The sequence below is a fragment of the Perognathus longimembris genome, chromosome 16 (genome assembly GCF_023159225.1).
Source record: "Perognathus longimembris pacificus isolate PPM17 chromosome 16, ASM2315922v1, whole genome shotgun sequence".
Taxonomy (NCBI): Eukaryota; Metazoa; Chordata; class Mammalia; order Rodentia; family Heteromyidae; genus Perognathus; species Perognathus longimembris.
The window spans coordinates 4,315,887-4,341,989 of record NC_063176.1 but is presented as its reverse complement, the minus strand read 5'-3'; the positions used below and the strand labels follow the sequence as shown (position 1 = coordinate 4,341,989).

At 38.9% G+C, this 26,103-nt stretch overlaps 1 protein-coding gene across 1 annotated transcript; it reads right to left on the bottom strand.

The window, feature by feature from the left end:
- Positions 1-13,737: 13,737 nt before the first annotated feature.
- On the bottom strand, positions 13,738-25,441 carry LOC125364917 (UDP-glucuronosyltransferase 2B17-like). Its single transcript, XM_048364693.1, has 6 exons — positions 24,712-25,441; positions 20,675-20,823; positions 19,787-19,918; positions 17,694-17,781; positions 16,705-16,924; positions 13,738-14,017 (listed from the first exon to the last, which is right to left on the bottom strand). The coding sequence occupies exons 1-6, from the start codon at positions 25,433-25,435 to the stop codon at positions 13,738-13,740; spliced, it is 1,593 nt and encodes a 530-aa protein (XP_048220650.1). The 5' UTR covers positions 25,436-25,441.
- Positions 25,442-26,103: the final 662 nt, after the last annotated feature.

Sequence of the window (26,103 nt, the reverse complement as noted above, 5' to 3'; positions counted from 1 at the left end):
TTCTCTTGCCTTATTTTTCCTTTTCCTTAATCCTCGTCGCCCCTCAGTCAGGATTCTCGTTTCCCTGCTGGCTGGCCCGGCAGGGTTGACTTACAGAAAGTAGTTAAGAAATCATTAGTATACTGGAATTTGGCTTAGGTAGTCTATGTCGAAAGGTTCATTTTTGCCTCAAAATAATGTGCATGCGTAAAGTTTCTCTTCTTTAAAAAATAACACACCACAACATTCAAGCATGCTTCCATTGTATATTTTCATTTGATTTTTTAAATGTGGTTTAATAAAAAATTTTTATTTCATTTTGGAATTATTATCATTTGTAGATTTTACAATTATCATACCTAACACTAATAAAGATTAGTATTATAAAATATTTTCTCTGATTTGGTATTTTTCCATGTATCTCACCAAACTGATTAAGCCTAAATGTTACCTATCTGGCCAAAGAAGTGTTTTGTATTTTGGGTTTTTTTTGTTTGGTCATGAGGCTTGAAATCTGGGCCTTGGCACTGTCCCTGCGCACTTCAACTCAAAGTTAGTGCTCTGCCACTTTGAGCCACAGTGCCACTTCAAAGAAATGTTCTTTCCTGAGTTATTTTTTCCTCATGTTTTTAGACTGTATTCTGAGTCCACACACACTATGATTCTAGAGAATACACAAGGCTACATAAGAAAAAAATACCTTTCTAGGCAGTAAGAGAGGTTAGCTAGGTTTCCTGATTTTTAGATAGGCAGCCTGTTAACACCCTCCAGAATTTGTAAAATGAAGAAAAATCCCATAATAAAGTATTTTTTATTAGAAAAAGAGTATACTGCAATTTATTCATACAAAGATGTGCTTGAAATATCTATTCTGGCTTTCAATAGAAGACTCCAGCACCCATACTTCCTCTTGTTCAGACAAATGTGATAATAATGTACTATAGAATGCGTTCCATATACCTTGCCAAATTTCAATTTCAGCAAAAATTAAATCTAGGAGAGAATAAGCTTGGAATTTTGACTTGATGCCTACTACAAATGTGCAATTTCTTAAGCATGAGAGAATGAATTTCTTCCTTGAGTGTTCATTTTATTTTAGGTTACATAAAAAAGAGTCTAGACCTACATGACTTCAGGATATGACAGAAAGAACAAGTAAGCTGGCAGTGATTTGAAGAAAACGTTGGAGCTTAAGGAGAAGATAGGAAGTTGGGGTACAATTGACCACTAGAACTAAAGCGGATTATGGTTCCTCATGTATACTACCTCCTCTCTTAGTAGGTGGTGCTATTACAAAACATAAAGGTTTTCTTTAAGGCTCCTATTTCTAGTGGGGCACAGGCAGCTGACTTTTTTAAGTTACCTGAATTAGGTGCCCAGGAAATCCAGGTGTCAGGCTTGCAAAGGTATAAGAAGACGATTGACACAGTGACAAAAATCCTTAAATATTGAAAAATGAACAATAAAGATAGGGTTCGGGTTGTGGGGGACGCTAAAATGTTAGGATTATATTTCTAGAGATTTTACGTTACAGCTTCAGCACCCACCAGGAAATCCTATGCTGAGCGTGCCCCCGGCCTTGCTCCTGAACGCAGGGCTCGGGATCCAGGATTAGGAGTGAGACCTGCTTCCCAAGTAACCCTGGGGATCTACAAGTAACTGCACATGCAAATGTCTTGACTTTGGTTGCATCCTTTCCAAAAGTTGTATTCTTGCCACAGAGTAAGCAGATAGACTGAGGATGGCTCTCTGCTCACTTTGAGACCAAAATGTAGTTAAACTCACATTTTTAGTGTATCTTTCCTACATATTGGTGCAGGAAAAAGGATAGCCCCAGAATGATATGTTATGATTGGGGGCTTATGTGGGACATGCCAGGCATGTTACATCAGAAAGAGGCAACAAGCTGGCCCCGCCTGTTTCCCAGCCCTGGTGCCACATGTGGCTATTACGCCAGAACCCAGAAAGGAGGTTCCAGCCAGCCCCGCCTCCCAGCCTAGGGACCACGTGCGCCTAAGATGGTGCCTGGTGCCTGGTGATGAACCCGGAGACGGTCCTGTGGGCTGTGACTTAGAATTAGGCCGCCTCTTAGGATTGGTCCCCTGGGCCTCCACTCTTGACGGACAGCTCAGGCCCTCCTTTCACAGTCCCTAGATAGGTGCACTTACCCCTCCCCTTCCTGCAGCTCTCTGACCTATTTAAGAGAGGAACGTATTTCAATAAGGCATGACATGCACAAGACATTCTCCCATAAGTGTCTGAGTGTCCTCCCGTGAGTGGGGGCTGGGTGCAGGCAGTCCTTGGAACCTTCTCTATTCTTGGCTTGCACCAGTCGGGATGAGCTTCCCCATCTCTCCTGCATGTCGGGAGAGTGCTGGGGGCTGAGACCCCGAAACCTGACGTCCAACGTGGGGCACAAGGAAGTGTAGGTTTAGAGCTATCGGCAAGCCAAATAAAGCAAGTTCTGAGAGGTAAGGGTATCCCTGGAAAAGACAGGGCAATCTCAAACGCAGCATGATGATCCGGCGCTCAGGGTGCTGAGGCTCATGCTTCAAAGCATAGGTTTAGACATCTCAGTGCTCCAGGCCTAAAGGGTCTGGGAGACCTTGATGCGCTGGGCACCTTGACTGGCGGAGGCCAATCTCTTCAGCTGGGCTACTTGGGACCGCGGAGAACAAGTGGTGAGAAGGAGGGAAATTAATTTGGGAGAGGATTCCCCTCTTGGAGTTTACCCTATCCTATCCCCCCTCAAGGCCTGTTTCTCTCCAGGCCCCCCAATGCCTGGGAACAGTAAAGGCCCTTTTAAGACTCTCACTCCCTGTGCTTCTTGGATGGAGGGGAGATGGCACCCTGCCTGCCCAGGAGGAAAATTGCTTATTTGCTTAACATCTGCTTTAAAGGTTTTCTGTTCTTGTTATTGATGTTTGCTAAGTTTGGAGGTTCGGTTGAATTCTGCTTGTTGGCTAAATCCTCAGTTTTCTCTAGCATTGACCTTGTGGTGGACAATAGAATGGGTTTTAGCAAGCGCCTCCCACCCCTGCCCCAGGTAATGGGCATGCTGAATTCCTGGAGGCTGGGCAGGGATGTGGAGGCTCAGCTCCTGGCAACCCTGCCCCCCACCCTAAAGCCTGCAGCTGTGGCCTTACAATTCAATGTATCTTGCAATTCAAATGTGCCTTGCAATTCAAATGCTGGAAGGCAAAGGTGTCTTGCTCTAAGCCTGCTGAGGCTCTGCCCAGCTCCACCTCCATTGTGTCTTTGTTCTGTTTGAGTCTTGTCTTTCATCTCCTGGACCTTCTCTGGTCATTGTTAGGACCTCTCCCTGAGGGCTACATGCAGATGCCCCCACCTCATTAAGTCTCCACCCAGTTACCTGGGTAACCTGCAGACCTGGAGGCAATTACCTCCCCTTTCCCTGAGGTCACCTCCTAATCCACCTGGCCACACCCCTTGCCCCTGCCCTAAATAAAGCAGGGCTGGGTGGGGGTCTCTGTCTCTCTCTCCCATCTCTCCCGCCATGGATCATCTTGGCCACAGGCCAGCAGTTCAGTAATAAACGTTCTCTCCTGCCTGAATACCGCGTGGCGTTCTCCTTTACCGGTTACCTACTTTAAAAACCTAACAGTCATAGCATCCCACTTCAGTCCCCCATTGGAGCTGAACTGGTTTCTCAAAATGTGGCTTCTTCATTTGCCAAATAATCTGTGAAAATTTTTGTTTCCTAGGAAAAGTTTTTGTTTTCTAAATGACCACGTGGTTCTAAAATATAGGCAAAGTGATATCATTTTGCCACTGGAATTCCAGAAAACTTACATGGCCAATTGAAAAAAAAAGAATTCTAAGCACGCCCCAAAGCTTGTGCACAACTGTCTGTATGTCTGTCTGTTGGTAAAAGATGTAAAAACTAGCATCATGGTTCAAAATTACTTGCTTTTGACTACTATTTTAACTTGCTTTTAAGTCTTGTGTTAACTGATGTTTGCAGCCTGTGGGTGGGGTCACAGTAAACAGCCTGGTGGCAATCCTGACTCTTATCACCAGAAAACCAGTGTGTTATTCTTTATGTCTATCTACTTCTCCATTTTTCTCTCCTGTGCTCTCATAAACTCTATAAGATCAAGGGACCAGAGTCATTTTGGAGCGAGTGCACAAATGTGGCTACTAACCTCGATTTTCCTGATCCGGGCTTGATATTTTGCTTTATAGGATGCAGGTCAAAATGCGTGCTAGCTGCATGGACTGAGGCGGTCTGTGAAGCTGCCTCCACAGTCTGCTCCCAAACTAATATCTTTAACCAGTCTGTGTAGAAATTTGCAGGCAACCCAAAAGGAGGTGTGTAATCCACCTCTCCTGCCTGCCTCCATCACACATGACTAACGAGGACAGCTGATTTGGGATGGAAGACACAGCCACTTTCGGTCCACTGAAGCTGAGACTTTTCCATTGTCCTGATCCTTGATTGTCCTCTTGATTGTTATTTATTTGTGCTCTCTAACACCTGCTGGTAAGGTTAAATGATATAATTTGATTTGATGGCACCTATACTTTGGTGGAGCTACAAAACTGTTAGGTGAGATTAACTGGTTAAGGCCTTGGCTTCACCTGCCTACAGAAGATCTGCTTCTGCTTTTTGACTCTTTAAAGCATAAAGCCCCCACTGATGTTATTACAATAACTCCATCACTTCAAGTAATATTTCAAAAAATTCAGACAGCCTTAAATATGGCACAATTGGCTTGTTATAGGCCCCAATCCCCCCTTTGACTTTGGATCCTTCCTGGCTCAGAGCCATTACTCAGTTGTGTGAGCCTCTCCAATGGGTACATGCATCTGTGGGAGGGACTCCCAGGTTTTACTCCCAGCTAGACCAGCTAGCTGATCTGGTCATTAAGGGCAGGGATATTTCCCTGAGACATTATGGGTGGGATCCTGATGTGCTAGTTATTCCTTACTGGCTGTAAGACTTTGAGTGGGTTAAAAGAAACCATAATCAGGTGTCCATGCCTTAGAGTGTTTCCTGGGGAAATTGGACTGCCATTATGGCACTTCAAGATGGGTAACCTAATTTTTGAGGTTACACTGGACTGCCCCCATACATTTGCCTACCAAACCCCTTATTAAAGCTGCAAAAGCTTTCACTGATGGGGGAAAATCAGGAACTGCTTTAGTGCTTAAGGCGAGAGCACTGTCATATGTGCCACAGATCCACTTCTGGCTTTTCAAGAGTTGATTGGGGATAAGTATATCAGGGAAATTCCTTTTTTTTTTTTTTTGCCAGTCCTGGGGCTTGGACTCTGGGCCTGAGCACTGTCTCTGGCTTCTTTTTGCTCAAGGCTAGCACTCTGCCACTTGAGCCCCAGCGCCACTTCTGGCCATTTTCTGTATATGTGGTGCTGGGGAATCGAACCCAGGGCCTCATGTATATGAGGCAGGCACTCTTGACACTAGGCCATATCCCCAGCCCCATCAGGGAAATTTCTATCCTGCCTGGCTTTGAATAATGTTCTCATATCTCAGCCCTCTGAGTAGCTAGTGAGCTACCAAGTAAGAAATCCTGCACTATCAGGACTATCATAAACAAGGCAACTGAGGAAAAGTGCTTTAATCCACAACAAAGGAACAATGCACAGATAAACCACAGTGATTTTCCTGGAGTTTGAAGCAGAGTTCAGGGAAAGTGTGAATAGGACACTGCGTGGAGAACACAAGATTGTACTACAGCTTTACAACATAAGGGAGTAAGAGCATAATGTCTTTGCTGTCCCGTCCTGTAATACTGGACATGAACCCAGAGGCACTTCTGCTAGTGGGGAAGGGTAAAACAGGAGTCTTCCCAACCATTCCCAGTCAAAATACCAATCCGTGGTATTTGCTGCTGAGAAAGCCTGCTCTCATAAGCCCTCAGCCCCTGTGGGGACATTCAGTTAGCAGACAAATGCATTGCCCGGGAGAAAATCTCCATCCCTCCTGCGCCTTCGCCCTCCCAGACCAAGAAAGTCCAGTTGCTAAGTGCCATGGTCCCTAGCACTTAAAGGCCTGACAAGCTGCTAGCTTGCTGCCCCAAGAGCTCAGCTGCCCGTGGGCCAAGTGGTCCCATATGTTTTCTGGGTAGCTTGAGCAGTGCCAACTGCAGAGCGCCCTAGCAAACCACCGAGTCCCTGCCATCACTAACACTGCTAACCAGAAATCTGCTGGCCGCTTTACCCACAGGCCCAGCACACAGCCGGCAGTTCCCAAGCAGCTTCCCACTGGGCACTGGAAACTTGCCAGGACGCCTGTGCTGAGTTGGTCATTAAACACTGGCCCTTTGAAGGAGACAGGGGCCTCTGCCCGCCTGTCTTTTGGGTTCCCATTACAGCAAACCCCAAGCCTGAGTGTCTGAGCCTACTGGAGTTCTTGTGGAACAGCCAGGAGGCCTTGCCAAGCCTCATGTGACCCAGGAAGACACATTCCCGCCATGCGCAGCTTACTCCCGCAGGCCTGAGGAGCAAGTGTTGCCCTTCCTCACACTTTCTCAGGCCCAGGGTGAAGCTGAGTAGCACCATAAGTGCAGTTTTGATGCTTGAAGGAACGATTTCACCATTGAGCACTGAAGCATTGCTCCAAAGCAATCCACAGATATTCAGTGATGCTTCATCCTACCTCCTGATCTTCTGCTGTACGGAAGAAACATACGGAATCCAAGCCCTATTGGAATAGCATGCTTTGCAAGTAGGATTTTAACTGAATTGCTACCTCTCTTTAAAAATAATCTCTGGACTTTGTCTTTTGAAATCTATGAGAATAATGAGTAGTTATTAAACTTGATCTTTCGGCGAGCCTGTGGTGGACGTTATTTGCTGAGTTTTTGTTGCCTGTTGATTGTGTTTTCTATTAAAAATTTTCAGGGGCTGGGGATATAGCCTAGTGGCAAGAGTGCCTGCCTCGGATACACGAGGCCCTAGGTTCGATTCCCCAGCACCACATATACAGAAAACGGCCAGAAGCAGCGCTGTGGCTCAAGTGGCGGAGTGCTAGCCTTGAGCGGGAAGAAGCCAGGGACAGTGCTCAGGTCCTAAGTCCAAGGCCCAGGACTGGCCAAAAAAAAATTTTCAGGATCCACCATGAAATCCTAGGCTTTATCACTGACCCCCCCCCCCCACCAGGCACTCAAATAAACCCACCAGAGTCCAATATCTACAGTTGGCTTTACAAACTAGAGCTGCAGGTGACCCACTCTGCCTATGAGAAATACATCTGAGCTGACAATGCAATCTCCTATCCCTACATAAGAAGCCACCAAGACACCCATAGCTCACTGATGTCACCCACAGTTGATGGTCTTCTTTGACATTCCACCAAAACACTCACCTGGCATCAAAGCCAATACGTTAGATGTAGCCAATTCCCTAAGGCAGATTATTGCAACCAAATATGTGGAAAAAAATGAGATGAAAAGAATATATACTTATTAGTAATGATCTTCAATGGAAACATGTTAACCTCCTCACTGAAAAACATATACACCAAGTGGATTAAAAAAATACAATTAAATGGACTGTGTCTAGCTGTGAGGACCAACGTAGACTAAAAGTGAAGGAATAAAAATTGTTATACACAGAAATGAATGCCAGACAAGAACAAGAGTGTTCATACTAAGGAAGATAAAATAGACAGTAGCAAAAACCTGTGAAACACTACAATGGTGGTCACTTCACAATGTAAATATATCAGTACAAACACAAAAGAAATCATAATTAACAATATATATCCAACCAATCTTAGCAATATATGAGTAAAATATTATTAACCTAATACTAGTGTGTTGATATTAAATAACCCTTAGTACAATAAGCATTCAACTTTCATTAAAAGACAGACCATGCAGACAAAAAAAAATCAGCAAATAAACCATTACAGTTAAATTATACTATAGACCAAACTGAATTAGTAAATGTTAACATTCAGTTAAAGCTGCCTGAATGAACATTTCTCTCACTACAATAAGGAAAATTTTCTAGGATAATCTATATGACAGACACAAAACAAATATGAAAAAATTTGCAAAACTACCATAATGAGATGTATTTTCTTGATAAAACAAGAAGTTAAAAATATAGAGAAATTTAAAAGTACTCAAAACAGAGATTAAAGAAAATTCCTTGAATAAAGGATGTTTCAATTAAGGAATCCAAAGGGAAATTAATACTATATTGGTTCAGATAAAGTGGAATACTGCAGAAGTAGACATAAGAAGGAACTTAACACGAAGAAGGAACAGAAAGACAAATGACAATCAAGAATTTAGAAAAGAAATAACCAAGCAAACCTCAAATTAACAGAGGCAAAGAAGAACAATGACCAGAAACAAAATAAACTACAGACTGGAAGATAAAGGACCAATGAAGTAATAAGTCAATTTTTGGAAAAAAAAAATTCACCAACCATTAGCGAATTGATGAGAAAACAAGAGGGATGAAACAAATGGAGAAAACAGGATATAGGGGGAAATATTCTAACATATGCCACATTGCATGACATGAGAGGCAATCGTGCTAACTCTTTAGAAGGTTGGCACTATTTAGCAGTGGCATCAGGCAGTCCCAGTCTTCTCTTTGCTGGGAATTTCTACCATATGTTTCATTCTGTCCATATTTCCTACATACTTGCAAGTCAAGTTTGTAGGTTATCTGTCCAGAAATAGATCTAGTTAGCTTACATCTTCCTATTCATTGCTAGGATGTTGTTTCCGATAATCTCGACAGCTGCATTTCTGGAGTATCAATTGAGGTATATATGCCATTTTATATGAGTTTGCTTTCATCAGTGAGAGCTAACCTGACATACAGGTTGTCCATTTTGTGGTGGACAGTATTTTTTTGCATGATTTCACAGGTTTTCAGTTCACAGACATTTTCTACACTGTTGAATATAGTATCTATATCCAAAAGTACATGGTTCACAGAGCAACTCTGTCAATGCCATGGCTTTTCTAAATGTTTCAATTCTCTATTTAGGAAGAGATCCCACACTGAGATGCCAGTGTGATTTGGAAATTGTTTTTTAAAGTAACTACTAAAGAGTGATTTTTTGAAGGGACACTATGAAAAAGGCAAGGATACACCTACTGTTTTCTCTGTTAACTTTTCACTTTCTGTGGAAAAGATTCTGCTGCATTCTATTTTCACTTCCATCAAACTAACACTGCAGTGGTTACTTTCTCGGGGCACCAGCTTTGATGGGTATTTGTTTTACCTACTGCATAGAACTGGAAAGTGTACCATGAATTGATCTGGCAAATCATGATTTATTAATCTGATTAGCCAATCATTTGAAGTTTATCATTCAACCAAGAGTCAGGGGCTGGGCATTTGTCCCAAAGCATTTCTCTTTATTATTCAGCTGACGGCTAGAACTCTACTACTTGAGACAAAGCTCCACTTCCAGTTTTAATGTTAAATTGGGTATTAAAGTCTCACAGACTTTCCTCACAGGCTGGTTTTAGACAGTGGTCCTCAGCTCTCAACTTCTTTAGTAGCTAGGCACAAGCTCTTGAGTTCTGTTTTGCAAAATCTCTACTTTTTTATTGATAAATAAGAAAAGTAAATTTATCTTTGTAAAATTTCTGAGTCATAATGATGGTGTCCTGGAGTTACTGGCAGTAACTGGTGTCCTGGAGTACCTGGTGTACTGGAGTTGATGGGAGATCAATCAAGGTTAGAGAAGTGGTGATAATTAACTAGTAAGTCAAGGTTGATAAAGGTTAGATTTGGAAATGTTCTTCGGAATTGGCAATTGGCAAGGTTAAGACAAAATAAATGATCAATAGAAGCAAGTAATGTGAATTAGTTCAATAAATACAAAAGCCGAGTAGCTGTGGCTGACTAAATAGCAAGAAACAAGAGGATGTTAGGAAAGAAAGGATTAATATATGACATGAAAAATGTTCCATTTAACCTGTTACCTGCTACTCTGAGCACTTAAGTCATTTTCAAGTGGACTCTTCTATACATGTTACTCAGAAATCCAGAAAGTTCACTAAATATCTCCATTGCTGGTCATGATGGTCATTTATTGCTTCGTTCATTCATTTGGTCCCCTTTCATATCATTTCACATAATAAGGGAACATATCTATAACTTCAAGAATATGGGCTAGCGTTCATTAACTGTTTCACCATGTAATTTTGCGTCCACATGTACTATACTGTGCTTTGATTACATTAATACTGTATAGTACATTTTTTTCTTTTTTTACTCCCCCTTATTAGTATTGTTCAAAAGCTTTCAGTAGGCACTATAAGCCATCTTTGAACATAGACAATACATTTTGGCATTGTTTATACCAAAATCATTCTTTTTCCTTTTCTTTCTCCTCTTTTTCTCCTCAAACAATCCAATAACTATACATGGCAGTATATGTAATCATAGATAGACATATATTATATATTCTATCATGTATACAAATATAAGACTACATACAAATACAATTCTATATATGTATGTATATGTGTATATATACACAAACACACACACACATATATATATATATATCAGACTACAAAGAGACTCTGTACTCTGCTTGTTATCTTTGCAAACTCTCTTCTTTCATATGGACAAGTAAGAAAAATACACTTGTTTTTGTGGAAAGAATAATATTCCTGAGTCATAATGACAGTGATCCAGAATTCCTGGCAAAAATGGGAGATCAAAGTTACTGTTGGGGTCAGCTGCACCTTTAAGGGGCCACAGCTGACCTCGGCCTGTCCCTCCCCTTCCTGTCTTTAACAGGAAGAGAAGCCCCTGTTCCTGGGGCTAGCACTTGTGCTATGGCGGAGGGGTATCCCAGGGGCCCATCCTTGGGGGCTGGACCTCTGCCCACAAAGGAAGTCTGACATCACTTGAGGGACAGCTCCTTGGGACCAGTCAGGGGCCCCTCTCTTGTGCCTGCCTTTGGGGTATATCTGGGAGGCTCCTCATTTGAATAAACGGAAGCCCTAGAGGTTTTTCTCCAGGGGCCCATGCATCCGTGTCATTCTTGGCGGTTTGGGGGCACCCTGCGACCACACGCCACCGAGGCTACCTGTGGCCATCGCTCCCACGTGAGAGCGATAAAGGACCACCCAGGAAGGGGCTGACAAGCCCCTTCCCCCGCAAGCGAGGGGAAGTAGAGGGAGAGAGAGACAGAGAGAGACAGAGAGCCCACAAGTTACAAAACTGACTAATTAACTAGTAATTCGAGGTCAAATAAAGTTAGATTTGGAAACAATTGTCAATTATTAGGAAATAATTCTCAACAAGCAACTGGTAAGATTTAAGTCAACACAAAGTGTAAAACTGGAGTGAGTAATCTGAATCAGTTCAATAATTCAAAAGCTGAGTAGGTATAGCTCACTAAACAGTAAGAATTAAGAGTTTGTTAAGCAAAGAGATGACTAACATCAGCTTACAAAATATTGCATAACCTGTTACCTAGTTCTCTGGAGCACTAAGGTGATTTTCATTGTGAGCTCTTCTATTCATGTTTACTCAGAAATCCAGAACATTCACTAAATTTCTCCTTTTCTGATCATGCTAGTCATTTACTTTTTCATTCATTCATTTGTACTGATTTCATCTCAGATAATGAATGCATCTATAGCTTCAATAATCTGTAGTAGTGTTTATCATCTATTTTACCATGTAATTTCACACGAAGGTGATCTTCATTACTAGCTCAGAAAAATGTACATGAAAACATTTCTTCTGTTAAAACTTAATGGTAAAGAGCACTAATACATTGTTGTTATAACTTATACATTGATATTTACTTAATTTTTTTAAAAAATGAGATAGATGATATATTTAAATTTCAATAGATGGTAGCCATCCTTACCTATTTCTTTTCTGAATATTATGCTCATCATTGGTCTTATTGATAGTAGCTCTGTTTCTGTAGCACTAGGAATTGAAATAAGAGTGCTTTGCTTGGAAATTGTTGTAATAGATGAGCATGTATAGCATTGCCTTTACTGGCCTCAAACAATTACAGTACTGTCACCATTTCAGAAGGATCTGGTTTTAAAGATGGTCAACATCATTGTCCCTCAGACTCCACTATTTATTTATTGTCAGTCCTGAGGCTTAAGTTCAGGGTCTGGACAATGTCCCTAAAATCTTTTTTCTCAAAGCTACTATTCAACTGCTTTCATTTGCCACACTACTGGCTTTGAAATGGGATCTTCAGATCTCAGCCTCCTGAGTGGCTAGGATTACAGGCATGAGCCACCAGCATCCAGAATAATGCCTGATTGTTTTTGTATTCATAAAACAGAACTGTTAAATATTCTCCATATGTACAAGCAATCATCTTTTCCATTATGTAATTATTTGAACCTATCTTTTGTCAGGAAGAAATAATATTCTTCAATTAATTTCTTTCTTCCCTGTAGTTTGCTTTGCAAATTGTGTTCTGAGCTCAGAATGTGACAGCAGAGTCTTAAAGGTGGGTTTGGGGAAACTTTGCAATTTTAAATGTTCTCTATACCTTTACAATTGCTTTACAATTCGCTCTATATGTTACAATTCATGAATAAGTACAAATATAATTTATGGTCTCATATACTCTGTGTAAGTACTCGAAGCTAGAAGTAATTGTAGAAAAAAATTAAAACAAGAAGCAGAATGTCGTGTTTCAAGAGGAAGGAAATGTAGCACTACTCTCTAGTCAGAAATTGTCTTCAAGAGTCTCACCGGTCTCTTGAAAGGAAGGAACACACATTTTCTTGCTACACAATTATATGGGATCATTCAGTGACACAAAATGATCACTTGGGAACTCAAGGTGGTATAGGAGAAAAATCCTTCATTTACCAAAGAAGATTTTACTTGGTGGCCCACATTAACTGAAAGCCTTTGGGACTCTACAGATCTTGCAAAACAAAAACAACAACAAAAACCACACACACACACACACACACACACACACACATCCTGAATTTCAAGTGGGATGTGCACTAAATATTATTCCATGCCACTAAACACATAGCAACAATATTGCTGAGTTACTCATCAGATATATCCTGGCTATTACCACACCAAGTGATATGTTGGTCAATTCAGGAGACCACAGTATTTTTTTGCTCATGAGAACATGACACAAAGAATGGACAATGGACAACCTGAAGCTCTTCCACCCAAGGCATGCCATTATCAGTAATTTTTCACTTCTTTTGTAGTTATTTATCTTCAGATAGATCTTCAGTCCAAGTTGATTCTCCTTTCCTCACTTCCTCTTACTCATTTTTTATGTTTATGAAAAATCTCAGTTGGCTTTGACTCAACAGAGGTTAACTTCAGTTACTGTCGGTTGTCTCCTGTATTCCAGAAGTCTGAATAATATTGGTTACCTCTTTAAACCCATCCCTCACTTTTATGTTTGAACAGACATAAAAATAGTCCACCTGATTATGCTTTATTTAAATATTCCCTTTTGGTTAAGCAAAATAAAACTTTGGGTTTTATGCTTCATTCAAATCAATAGCCTCAAATTTCCTCTGGTCCCACTTGATTCAGTTATACTAACTACATAACCCAGGGAAGCGAAAGTTTTTGAGGAATTCTGAAATTAGAATTGTACCTTATTTCAGGTTTAATCGGGAGTAAGATACACAGGAATATACAGAAGGTAAAGTTTTGGTAAAACATGAAGGAGGATCTCTCCCGTGTTGATTGTGCTCTAGTTCATTAGGATGGTCTTGCTTCTTAGTCTCTTACTCCACTCTTTGTGGTGTTGAAAGCTCTACTCCCTCTTTTTCTTCTTTCCCATCTTAATGAACGTTTGGTAAGCAAGTAAGCAACATTTTATGACAAGGAACGTAACAGTGGCAACACCAGCCAGGAGGAAGCCAATGACATCCAGAGAGTGGTACTGGTACCAGGTGAGGTTGTGGGCAAGTGGCCTCAGGTGCTTGGCTCCTTTGTGGCGCATGACAAATTCGATCCAGAACACAGCTCGGTCCAGAGGCTTCATAGGCTGATCATGGTGAATGGTTGATAGCCACATAGCGTTCTGTTTATAGCTAAAGGCAAAACAAATTGATATTTGTTTATGAAATGAACTAGAAATATGTTAGAAGATTTCTGTCAATGTTAAAAATGATTCCATAAAAGTTGAAGAGAGCTGGGCACCGGTGGCTCATGCCTGCAATCCTAGATATTAAAGAGGCTGAGATCTGAGGATTTTGGTTCACAGTAAGCCCGGGCAGGAAAGCCGATAAGACTCATATCTCCAAATATCCATCAGAAAATCAGAAGTTCTTTCTCTTAACTGGTAGCTCACTAGCTTTGAGATGAAGAACTCAGAGGCAGTGCCCAGGAAAAAGAATTGATTTTCTCTACTGTTTTCATAGACATTTTAATGAGAAAGGATGGAGCTTCTTAATGACATTAGATTTAACAATTTATAGAGATATTTTAAAAGCAAGATTTAATAAAAATAGACAGCAAAATCAATTACGTTTCAAAGCCAAAACTAAAGCTTAACTGATCTAGTAAACAATTACTAACCCACCTGTTGTTCAAAGTTCAGAATTCCATCTTAAGTTAGAGACAGATGGACAATTTGGTGCATAAGTTGTTGCTACTCCACAACCTGAGATATATTGATCTTTTTCAGTGTTTAATTACTGTATAATAATAAAAGTTAAGTGCCTCTCTCTCTATTTTTAAAATATTGTTCTGGAATTTGAGCTCAAGGCCTTGGCAATATCCTTGAATATATGATTTTCTCCAAGGAAGAGTTTCACCACACAAGCCAGGGCTCTACTTCTGGCTCATTTTTTGTTAACTGGAGATAAGTACGTTATGGACTCCCCTGCTTGTCCTGAAATCAAACCTCAGTCCTCAGATCCCACCCTCTTGAGTAGCTAGGATTTCAGGCATCAGCCCTGGAACACAGACTTCCTTTCATTTCTTGACCCTAACACTTATGTGATCCACGGTTATTCTATAACATACTTTTTCCTACCAATGGGTATTGAACTTAATATACTTCTATAATGTAGTGGGTAAAAACAGAGTGAAATGCATTAAGAACTACCAAAATGTGTGATACAGTAAGCTTTAGTATGGATCCTCTAATTAAGGAACACCTTGCTATTTTCAGTATCAACATTGTGTCTATTCAAAATTTAAAACAAAAAATATTTCAGATAGTTACTTTTACATCCAATCAGTCTATAAAAGACACATTGGTTTTCATAGGAAGGAAGAGAAAATATGCCTCACAAAATATTTGTTAGGAGTCCAATATGTGTTTGAAAATCAAAGGGAGAGCCAGAGGCTGATAGCTCCTGCCTGTAATCTTGTCTATCCCAGGAGGTTGGGGGCATAACAAGCACAGCTCAAAGTAGACCGGACAGAAAAATCCTTAGGTTTCATCTTCAAAATATCCATCGAAAAGCAGGATGGGAGTCAGAGCTCAAGGGGCAGAACGCCAGCGGGGGAATTAAATGAGCTAAACAAGCATCGGTTCAAACCCCAGTGCCTTGAAAAAGCTTCAAAGCAAAATTGCTTTTAAATGTGCCTGCTATACTCTTGCTGTAAGTACATTCCAAAATATAATGCTTTATTTTGCAGTCATGGTGAAAGTAGACACATACAGAACATTGCTCCTAAGAGTAAATTGATACAAGCATTAATGAAATTATTATATATACTAACATAATTTGAATTGCAAATGATGACTACTAAACAGCAATTTGTAACTTTTGAAGTTAATTTTTTAAATTATAATGTTTCTCATTACGATAACCATATCTCTGAGGATCTAATAATATTCACAACATTTTTCTAATAGGGTTAGTCAGGTAAATTCAAAAGTCCTACTGATAGAATTGAAGAATTCACATAGATAATTTAGGAATTATAAATTGCAATAGCAATTAGAGCTTTAATATCTTACTGTTTAACAACAATATAGACCATTATGGAAGTCATTTTTTTAAGGAAACCAAAAAGAAACCGAAACAGAAATGATAGATATGTTCATCCTTTTCCGTAGAGCAACATATACTATTTATCGAGTATTGATTTATAAACCTTTATTTTATCAAGAGTAACTAGTGAGATCTTAGGCTGCAAAGAAGTGTTATAACTGAACTGGATTAATGCATGTCATTTATGGAGGAAAAGTTCATGTTCCCCCAATTCATTGCTTTCCTCAACTTCCTTGCAATCATTCTGTTGCCATCCTAAGTGATTCCTTTCAGTCCACTTTTGCCCTGTTTTAGAATTCTCAAGGGTTTGAAAATTCTTTTCCATTGAAATCTGTGGTGAAAATAAAACTTGTTACGGCTGGAAATGAAAGTACATCCCTGAAATCTCAGCATTTGAAATGCTAAAACATGATGATCAAGGGTTTAAACCCACCCTGACCTGTATAGCACAACCATGTAGCAACATAGACACTGACATGCACACACGCATGTGCACGCACACACACACACCACTAATGTGATTTATTTCATACAGGATAGGTTAATGATGAAGTCTTTCAATAGTAATCAACTCTAAACTGATGGTAACTCTAAACTGTTGGTTCAGATGCTTAAACATAAGCATACTACCAGGAGAGTGGGTATGTACCAATGAGGAACAATTCCCTAGTTTTAATTACTAGAAAAGCACACACACACACACACACTTACACACACACACACACACACACACACACCCCACACAAAAGCATACTCAAGGTTATACTCACAGAGGGTTGTTAATGACGGTTTCCAGTGCTCTGAGCAAGTCTTTACTTGACAGTGTTCTTATATCCAGTTGCACAGCTGCTCCTTTGGCCACCATGTGAGCAATGTTATCATGTTGTTCCCCAAACAAAGGAATGCCCACCATGGGAACCCCGTGATGGATGGCCTCGTAGACGCCATTAGCTCCACCGTGAGTGATGAAGGCTTTTGTTTTGGGATGACCTATGATTAGGTGAATTTCAATAACATTTCTCATTAAACTTCTTAGTGATAAGGTATAATACGAGGCAGTGAAAGGAACATACTTTTCCAAAGCAATTATTGCATCTATGAAATTATATTTAAATGGCTTTCTCATCTCACCTCAAGTAGCACTTAATTGACCTGAGATATTAATAAAATTCTTAGGGTATGTGCCTTAGGTTTTGTGCAAATTGAGATTTGAAAATGATGTATCAGTTTCAGTTGACTAGATAGCAAAAGCACCGAATGGATAATAGAGAGCAGTTCATGAACCAAAAAAAAAGTTCACGTTAGATTATTCTCTCATGAACTTAAAAATACAGCATTAGCCAAATGAATGAGGGATGCTTGAAACATAGTGTATTACCAGTTCCTCTTAAGAATCAAGACTTTTCATCCCCATATAGAATTCAGACTCATTCATAAAAAAATTGGTATTTGTTTCAGTGGCATTGCAAATCCTCACCCTACTTTAGAACTGCTAATGTAATGATTGACATTAGGGACAGATAGATGACCTCAAATAATTATACAAAATTCTTTGTCCATGGTAAATATACTTTGAAAAATAATACACTCATCACAAATTGTTAAGGCTTATTTTCCATAGAATGGGTTTATAAACATAAAATTTTGGTTTCATTTTTGAGTTTTTGCTAACAAATCTCCATGTGTTTTCCTGTTGTATTGTCATCAACTACTTCTACAGCTGCTCATGCTTTTGATATTTGATTTTTCATTGTCTTACCAAGGAGGTCATTCTGGGGAAGCCACTTGTACAGCCGAGTATTCTTTCCTAAGCTGTCTGGTTTCTTCCCATTAAATCTCCAAAGAATCTGTGAGGTAAAGACACAGTAATTTCAAGTTTTAAAATGCCACATTTTATTTAAATTATTTTCATAGAATGGAATAATAAAAAGAAAACAAGAGGGGTCATTTGAGGACAATTACAAGACTGAGAGAAAAGGGATATCAACACTTCCCATACTTAATTTTCTATTCACTAAGATTGAATACAATCATAATTTTACTGTACTTAGACATATTAATGTAATACATGACAAATAAATGTAGTCAAGATATTTTTACATGGTCAAAATTATAGATCTGTTGCAAGATAAGTATGAAATTAGTAAGATTTACCTCTTTACACATAAATATTTACTAAACTATCTCTCATATCTTCTAATTTTACCTATTTGTTTTTACAAAGTGACTTTCAGGTAATATTTTCTTATTCCAAAGGGTGTTATTTTAGTTTAACATGTTTTGTTTGGCATTTACTGCCTATTCATGACAAATAGTTTATAGTCACAGTTGCCCCTGGAGAGCAGGTCTGTGAAAAAATACTGTTCTGTTGACCATGCAGAAATAGAGTCCAACTACTTAGCATATGTACTTCAGAATACAGAGTATTGTATTATTTTTTGCCATTCCTGGGCATTGGACTCAGAGCACTGTCCTGGGCTTGTTTTTGCTTAAGGCTAGCACTCTGCCACTTGAGCCACAGCACTAATTCTGGTCATTTTATATATATGAGTTGCTTGGGAATCAAACCCAGGCCTGTATACGAGGCAAGCACTCTTGCCACTAGGCCATATTCCCAGCCCCAAAGTATTGTATTAGGGATATTATAATACCTAACACTTATCATTATGGAGTGAGTACAAAATACTACCATATTATTCATATGCTATTAATAACCTCACACAACAGTAGGTTAAAATCTCCCATTTAGACGCTTGAAGACATAGTCAACATGGGCAAATTTATCAGGACAGACAGAAAAATGGACCTCAGAACCAATCCTGTGGTGGTTGCCAAGACCTAGTAATAACACTCACATCAACAATTCACACTGTTGTGCTGCATGTTAAGGCTACAGCTTCTTCCTCATGACCAGCACACAAGCAAATTTTATTTCTGTAACTATTTCTTGACAAACCTGATCAAATCTATGTAAACAACACTTTTAGGATAAATGAATTTGTTTTAGTAATTACATGAAATTAAGTTTAGATTATGAATTGTTATTTGTGAAGACTAGGAAATTTTGAACATAAATTCATGATAGTGACATCTAAACTTATTAATTATCACTACTCTAGGAAAAATCACTACATGTAGAAAATAGATCTGGCTTGTTATTCATAAGTCATAGGGTTGCTGAAATGAAACTAAATTGTTAGGATGCTACCTTGATTTTTCCAGGGTCTATGCACACATTCACATGAAATGCAGTGATCTGGTTTCAGATATGAATAAGGGCCAGTCCAGTAGGACTGGTTGGTTTTATTTTTTCTCTTTATCAACAAAGCTGAATAAATACATAGGAGGACAGACAAACCTCCCCTTTTCTTTCCCTGAATAACCACCTCATGGGTCCACTTCAAAATTGGAGGAAAGAATTACTTATGAACACTAAACTATAGTATATTTCACTTTAAGCTAAACTTCTGTCAAATGCTATTGTAGGACTCCAATTATTAAGAGTAGTTTACGTCCTTTCTGAAGCCTGTCTAGTGTATTGACGGGCTTAGTATTCTTGCAATCACTGGATGAAATTTAATACATTCTGTGAAGTCTTGCTAGCAACATTATGATAATAACCTTTAACCTTGTGACTTATGTGTTTCTTTCTGATGACAAAATTTATATTTCATTCACTGTCAATTTTAAAAATCCAAAATTCCATGCTATTTCAGCACTTTCCATGCATATTTTGACTTTTAGTTTCTTAAGACAACTTGGAGTTATTGTAACAGGAAACTAGTATAGTCACATACGTACAGAGTTTATGTCCCTTACAGTGAAGACCACTATGGAGGTACTACATCTCACCTTCTGTGGAATTTGTGCCAGTGCTGATGCAATTGCATTGGCAGTCTCGTCTGTTAGGTTATCAATCATGGACCCCAAAGAAAACACCACCACACCATTGTCCCCAGAGCTTTGCACAAAATCTTCCATTTCCTGTGAAGAAAAAGTGTACATCATCTCTCACATGCACACAGACAACAACACATACAAATAATAGTTAAGCAAACATGACTGAAAGTTTGGTTATATTGAGGTAGCAATGTGCTGATGGTGCTTGCCTATAATGGTAGCTACTGAGGAGATTGAGATCTGAGGATCCCATTTCAAAGCCTGCCTGGGTAGAAAAGTCTGTGAAACTTTCTTCTCTTACTAAGCACCACAAAGCTCTAAGTAGAGCTGTGGAGCAAGGGATAAGCACTAGTCTTGAGCACAGAAACTCAGAAATAATGCCAGTCCTTGAGTTCAAAACCTACATAGGACTGGCAAAAAAAAAAAAGTGTTTTCAATATAAAGAGAGAAAATGAAATATTATCAGAAATTATCAGAGGAACAACAGTGAGATTAAAAAAAAAAAACACACCAAGATTTTCCACTAGCAACTAGTAAGAGCACAGGTAGTAGTATGAAGTGTATTGACATTATTATGCTACAAATTTTCCAAACATTTCCATCTGGGTTCCAATTTATTTCTCTAAGAACATTTTCCTATTAAGGAGAAATTTTGGCCTTGTATATTGTTCTTACTATTCTAATAGCTTTTCTCTATATTTTTTTCAATTCTGATTCCTCAACTGATTTCTGAGCATTGTTCACCTGTCATCTTACTATCAAGGACTAGGATTGTGTGTTGCAGAACCATATGCATTGCAAAGGAAATCTAATAAAAGAGACAAAAAGGAACATATTTACCTTAGGCAAGGGTTTTGCAGGTTTGCAGTGGAGTCCTCCAACAAAGTCAAAACTTGGTAAAGTAGGGCGAGGGAATTCCAAGTCCCAGTAGGAACGAATAAGCCAGATGTCGGCTTTACTTATTGTCTCCAATAAGGTAGTGGGGCGTCCTTAGAGGAGAGTATAAAAAGTAAAGAATACATAAGGACACAGCAGAGACTTTTCTAATAATAGTTTGTTTTTTTCCTAGAGGATTGCTATAATTTGTACTTAATGATTAATAACTGTTTTTGTTGGTACAACAACAAATGTATGAGATGTAATTTATGTTCATAATTTATTTTGGGGGTAATGAATCATGTAGGTACATGTGTGCTATTTGTAATTTGTGTGTGAAAGGCAAACTGGTAAGAGACTATTTCGTTTGTACCTTCTTATATTAGTAGTAATGAATAATTAAAATGAGTAATTGTATTACAGCTAGCATTATACTCAATGGTGAAAGTTAAAGGCATTCCTTTTAAAATAAGGAGGAAGATAAGGATGACAGCTCTCTTTACTCTATTTCTATATCGTACTAGAATTTCTAGCCAGAGCAATATGGCAATATGCAAATATAAAGGGGATCCAAATAGGGAAAGAAGAAGTTATGCTCTCTCTCTTTCCACAGGACATGATCTTGGATTTAAAGAACCCCATAGACTCTACTCCCAAGTTACTTGAGCTTATCCAAAACTTTGGCAAACTAGTAGGATATAAAATACATCCTCAAGAATCAACAGCAATTCTGTATGCCCACACTATGAAGAGCAAGGCTGAAATCAGGAAAGCAACTCCTTATACAATCGCCTCAAAAACACAAAAACATAGGACTAACCTTAACCAAAGAAGTGAAAGACCTGTATGAGGAACACTTTAAAAAGCTGAAAAATGAAATTAAAGCAAAAGTAAGGAAATGGAAAAATCTCCCATTCTCCTGTATTGGGAAGATTAACATCTTGAAAATGGCAAAGGCTCTCTACAAATTCAACGCTATGCCTGTCAATATCCCAATACCATTCTTTAATGAAATAGAGGAAGCAATCCCAAAATTCATGTGGAACAATAAGAGATCCTGAATAACAAAAACAATCCAAAGCAGGAACATCCATTGTTGAGGTATAACAATACCAAACTTCAAACTCCATTACAAGTCAGAGTAACAAAAGCCTCTTGGTATTGGCAAAAGAACAGGCTGGGGGTCCAACTAAATAGAACTGAAGACCCAGAAATGAACCCGCAAACCTATGGCTACTTAATCGTTGATAAAGGAGCTAAAAATAGGATGGAACAAAGGCAGCCTCTTCAACAAATGGTGCTGGCACAACTGGTTAAACACCTTTAACTAACAGGTTAGAGCCTTATATATCACCCTGCACCAGAATTAATTCCAAATGGATCAAAGAACTCGAGGTAAAATCAGATATCTTGAACACATCATGGGAAGGAATAGGAGAAACACTTGGGCTCCTTGGCACAGGTTGAAACTGTTTGAGTAATGGCCCAGAAGCACAATAAATCAAAGAAAGGTTGGACAAATGGAATTGCAACAAATTGCAGAGCTTTAGTACGGCAAAGGACATAGCTAGCATGATAAATAGAAAGCCTGCAGATTGAGAGAAGATCTTCACTGGCCATACAACAAACATGGGCCCCATATCTAAAATATACATAGAACACAAAAAATTGAATTCCTCTAAAAGAAATCCTCAAAGAAACAACTGCACCCTTAGTAAATGTGCTAAAGACCTAAAAATAGACTTTTCTGAAGAGGAACTTTGAGTGGCCAAGAGACACATGAAGAAGTGCTCCATTTCACTGTCCATAAAAGAAATGAAAAGCAAAACAACACTGTGATTGTACCTTTGCCCAGTAAGAATGTCCATTATCTGAAGGGAGCTCCTGTTTATTTACTTACTTTTTGCAGTAAATTTGGTTTCAACCCAGAAACATGGGCTTGCTGCGTAGGTGCTCTACCACTTAGCCACATCTCTAGCTGAGAGATAGAATGTCCATTATCAAGTAAACTAACAACAGATGCTGGAGGGGATGTGGCCAAAAGGAAACCCTCCTACATTGTTGTTGGGAGTGTAAACTTGTTCAACCATTCTGATATCAGTATGGAGGTTCCTCAGAAGACTAAACATAGAGCTCAGTTATGACCCAGCGGCCCCATTTTTGGGCATTTACCCAAAAGATGACAAGCAAGACCACACTAAAGCAACCAGCACATCTATGTTCATAGTAGCACAATTTGCCATCACTAAACTAAGGAGTCAACCCAGATGCCCCTCAGTAGATGAGTGGAACAAGAACATGTGGTATGTGTACACAATGGAATTTTATGCCTTTATCAGAATGAATGACATTGCCCTGTTCTAAAGGAAAGGAAAGGATTGGAAAAAATCATACTAAGTGAAGTGAGCCAGACCCCAAATTATTCCCTCAGTGTGAATAATTAGTACACATCTTGGATAGTCCTAGCAGAAGATCACAATAGCTCAATAGCTACATATATTTGAACACATAAAATGATCCTAAGTGAAATGAACTCCACATTATGGAAATTTGTGGTTTATAATTGTCATTATTTTCAACATACCATGTGAAATTATGCCATTTTCTTCAGTCTCTCTTCCACAGGGTTTTACCCCTGATGTCACTATTACTGATTTTGGTACCATAGGTATTGAATATGCATGTTTATTGGAACTAGGGAAGGGAAGGGGAATATCAAAATGGAGAGACAAAAGATAAAAGACAAACAAATGTGAGGGCAATATTCACAAAACTATATGCTGTAAACCAACTGTACAATTCATGGGGATAGGGGAGGGAACTGGGGAGGTGGGAAGGCTGGAAAAAGTGAGGGAGGAGGTCACAAGTTGGAAAAGGAATGTACTCACTGCCTTACATATAGAACTGTACCCACTCTCTACCTCACATTGACAATAAATAAATTAAATGTTTAAAGTGAATAAAAATGAGAACAAGTGATTGTATAATTAACTATGATTACTTTTCTGTTTATCCATTAAATAAATATTCCAACTCCAGAATTAATAATTCTATATATTCACAAAAACTATTTTCTCTGAACTTCTCAATACAATTTTCTACATTAAACAAAACTAGTGCTTGACAGTGTTTATTTATTGTACAGCCATATTTGCTAATATCACTGGGAAAATTTTCAGAAATACTGGGGGTGTTCATGGCCAATATTTATTAAATGCAGAAATATGTTAGTAAAGATAGTGAATAATCATATGTACCTCTCACTATATTAGGTTTTACCTCTATGAAACATGTGATTGAAAAAGAAACAAGTTATGTTGAATCTTCTATGAAACAGTGTATCTCTTAGGAACAAAGGAAATTTTTAGACAATCCCCAAAAGTGGGCAGCAGTGGCTCAGTGTATAACACTTCCGACTCAAAATTCTGAGAATTGGAGGAGTTAAGTTTAATGGTAACCTGGGTAGAAATATCCTTCAAGTAGTACAGTACCAGCATAAAGCAAGTAAGCTAACCATCTGGACCTACCTAAGTTAAAATCTTGGGACAAGCAAAAAAAAAAAAAACAAAGAAAGAGAACACAAATAAAGGATTTTAATTTAATTAAGGAAATTGATCAAGGGCAACAAGTTCCTACTTCCTGCCCCCATAGGTAGAGTATAAAAGGAATATCCTCAGTCTACATATTGCCATCCATCAGTGTCTTAGGGATGTAATTAGTGATTTTGATAATAAAGAAAAATGGACAATTTTCAGCATGGGTGAAGTATTTCAAACTGGATGAACTCCTAGAGTTTCCCATATAAGAAATCATCCATTGTCTTCTCTCTGACCCTATAATGGAAGATTTTCCATATTCAGGAATCTGATATACAATCTTATATTTCATTTAACTGTTCCAGCTACAAAAGACAAATTTATCTTATTTCACATGCCTTTTAGAAAACCTCTCTCAACTTTCAGAAACGTATTGTTTCCTACTCATAATGAACTATGACTTACCTAAAACTTCACTGTAAAAGTTACTCCACTTCTTTGAATTAAAGGTCTCAAACCAAAAGTCAAAATACAGCATGCATATGAAGTTTTCCACCCTCTCCATGAAGGTCATCTGACCACTCAATCCTGACAGAATGACAGGCACATAAGAAGGAGGGACCAGAAGGCCTCCACTATACTTCTCCGTTGTGTAGCCGGGATAGAAGCGGAGAGTGTACACCAAGGGAATCTCCAAGAGCTCAGCCAGAAGCTCCCCACAAGGGCCAATGGCATCTGCAATCACAACATCGAATCTTGCTTTTCGTAGCCTTGCCATCAGTTCCTTATTCAAAGTTGCTTCTCTACAAATTTTGAGCCAAGTATCAGAAAATTTCATAAATAAGTTCTCCAGTAATGGGGAATATGCCAAACATGTTGTTCTTGGCAATTCATACGTCCACAGTTCCACGAATTCTCTGAAAGCAGTGATCATTTCATCGGTATTTGAAGATGAAGGGAAAGTTTCAAATTTGATGCTGGATTGTTCATCTCTATCAACGAAAATAGCAGATGACGGTCTCACAACTGTTATGTCATGACCCTTCAAGATGAGTTCATCCAGTATTACCTTCATATTTATCCAGTGGCTGTATTCCATCGGCCACACCAGTACTTTCCCACAGCTTCCAGAACTAAAGCAACAACTCAGCTGCAGTAGCAGGAGAACCCAAATCCTTTTCCCAGGCATCTTGACAGGCACTGGCTCCTTCGAACTATGCTCACTTCTGTCAGTTTCTGGCATTTATATTCAAGGAAAAAAATTGATCCTGAAGTTAAAAAATAACTTGGGTAGGTCAAAGTAAATATGGTAAATGGCTAATGAGTGCATAAGTACCGAATGGCAGAGTTATAAAAGTAATTTTAACTGACAGTAATTTTAATGGCAATAATTAACTAGCAATTCTAGGTCAAATAACGTTACATTTGGAAACAATTGTCAATTATTAGGAAATAATTGTCAACAAGCAACTGGCAAGATTTAAGACAATACAAAGTGTAAAACTGGAGCAAGTAATGTGAATCAGTTCAATAATTCAAAAGCTGAGTAGGTATAGCTCACTAAACAGTAAGAATAAGAGTGTGTTAAGGAAAGGGAGGACTAACATCAAGTTGAAAAAATATTGCATAACCTGTTACCTAGTTCTCTGGAGCACTAAGGTGATTTTCATTGTGAGCTCTTCTATTCAAGTTTTCAGAAACCCAGAACATTCACTAAATGTCTCCTTTCCTGATCATGCTCGTCATTTATTTTTGCATTCATTCATCTGTACTGATTTCATCTCAGATAGTGAACGCATCTGTAGCTTCAAGAATCTCTAGTAGTGTTTATCATCTATTTTACCATGTAATTTCACA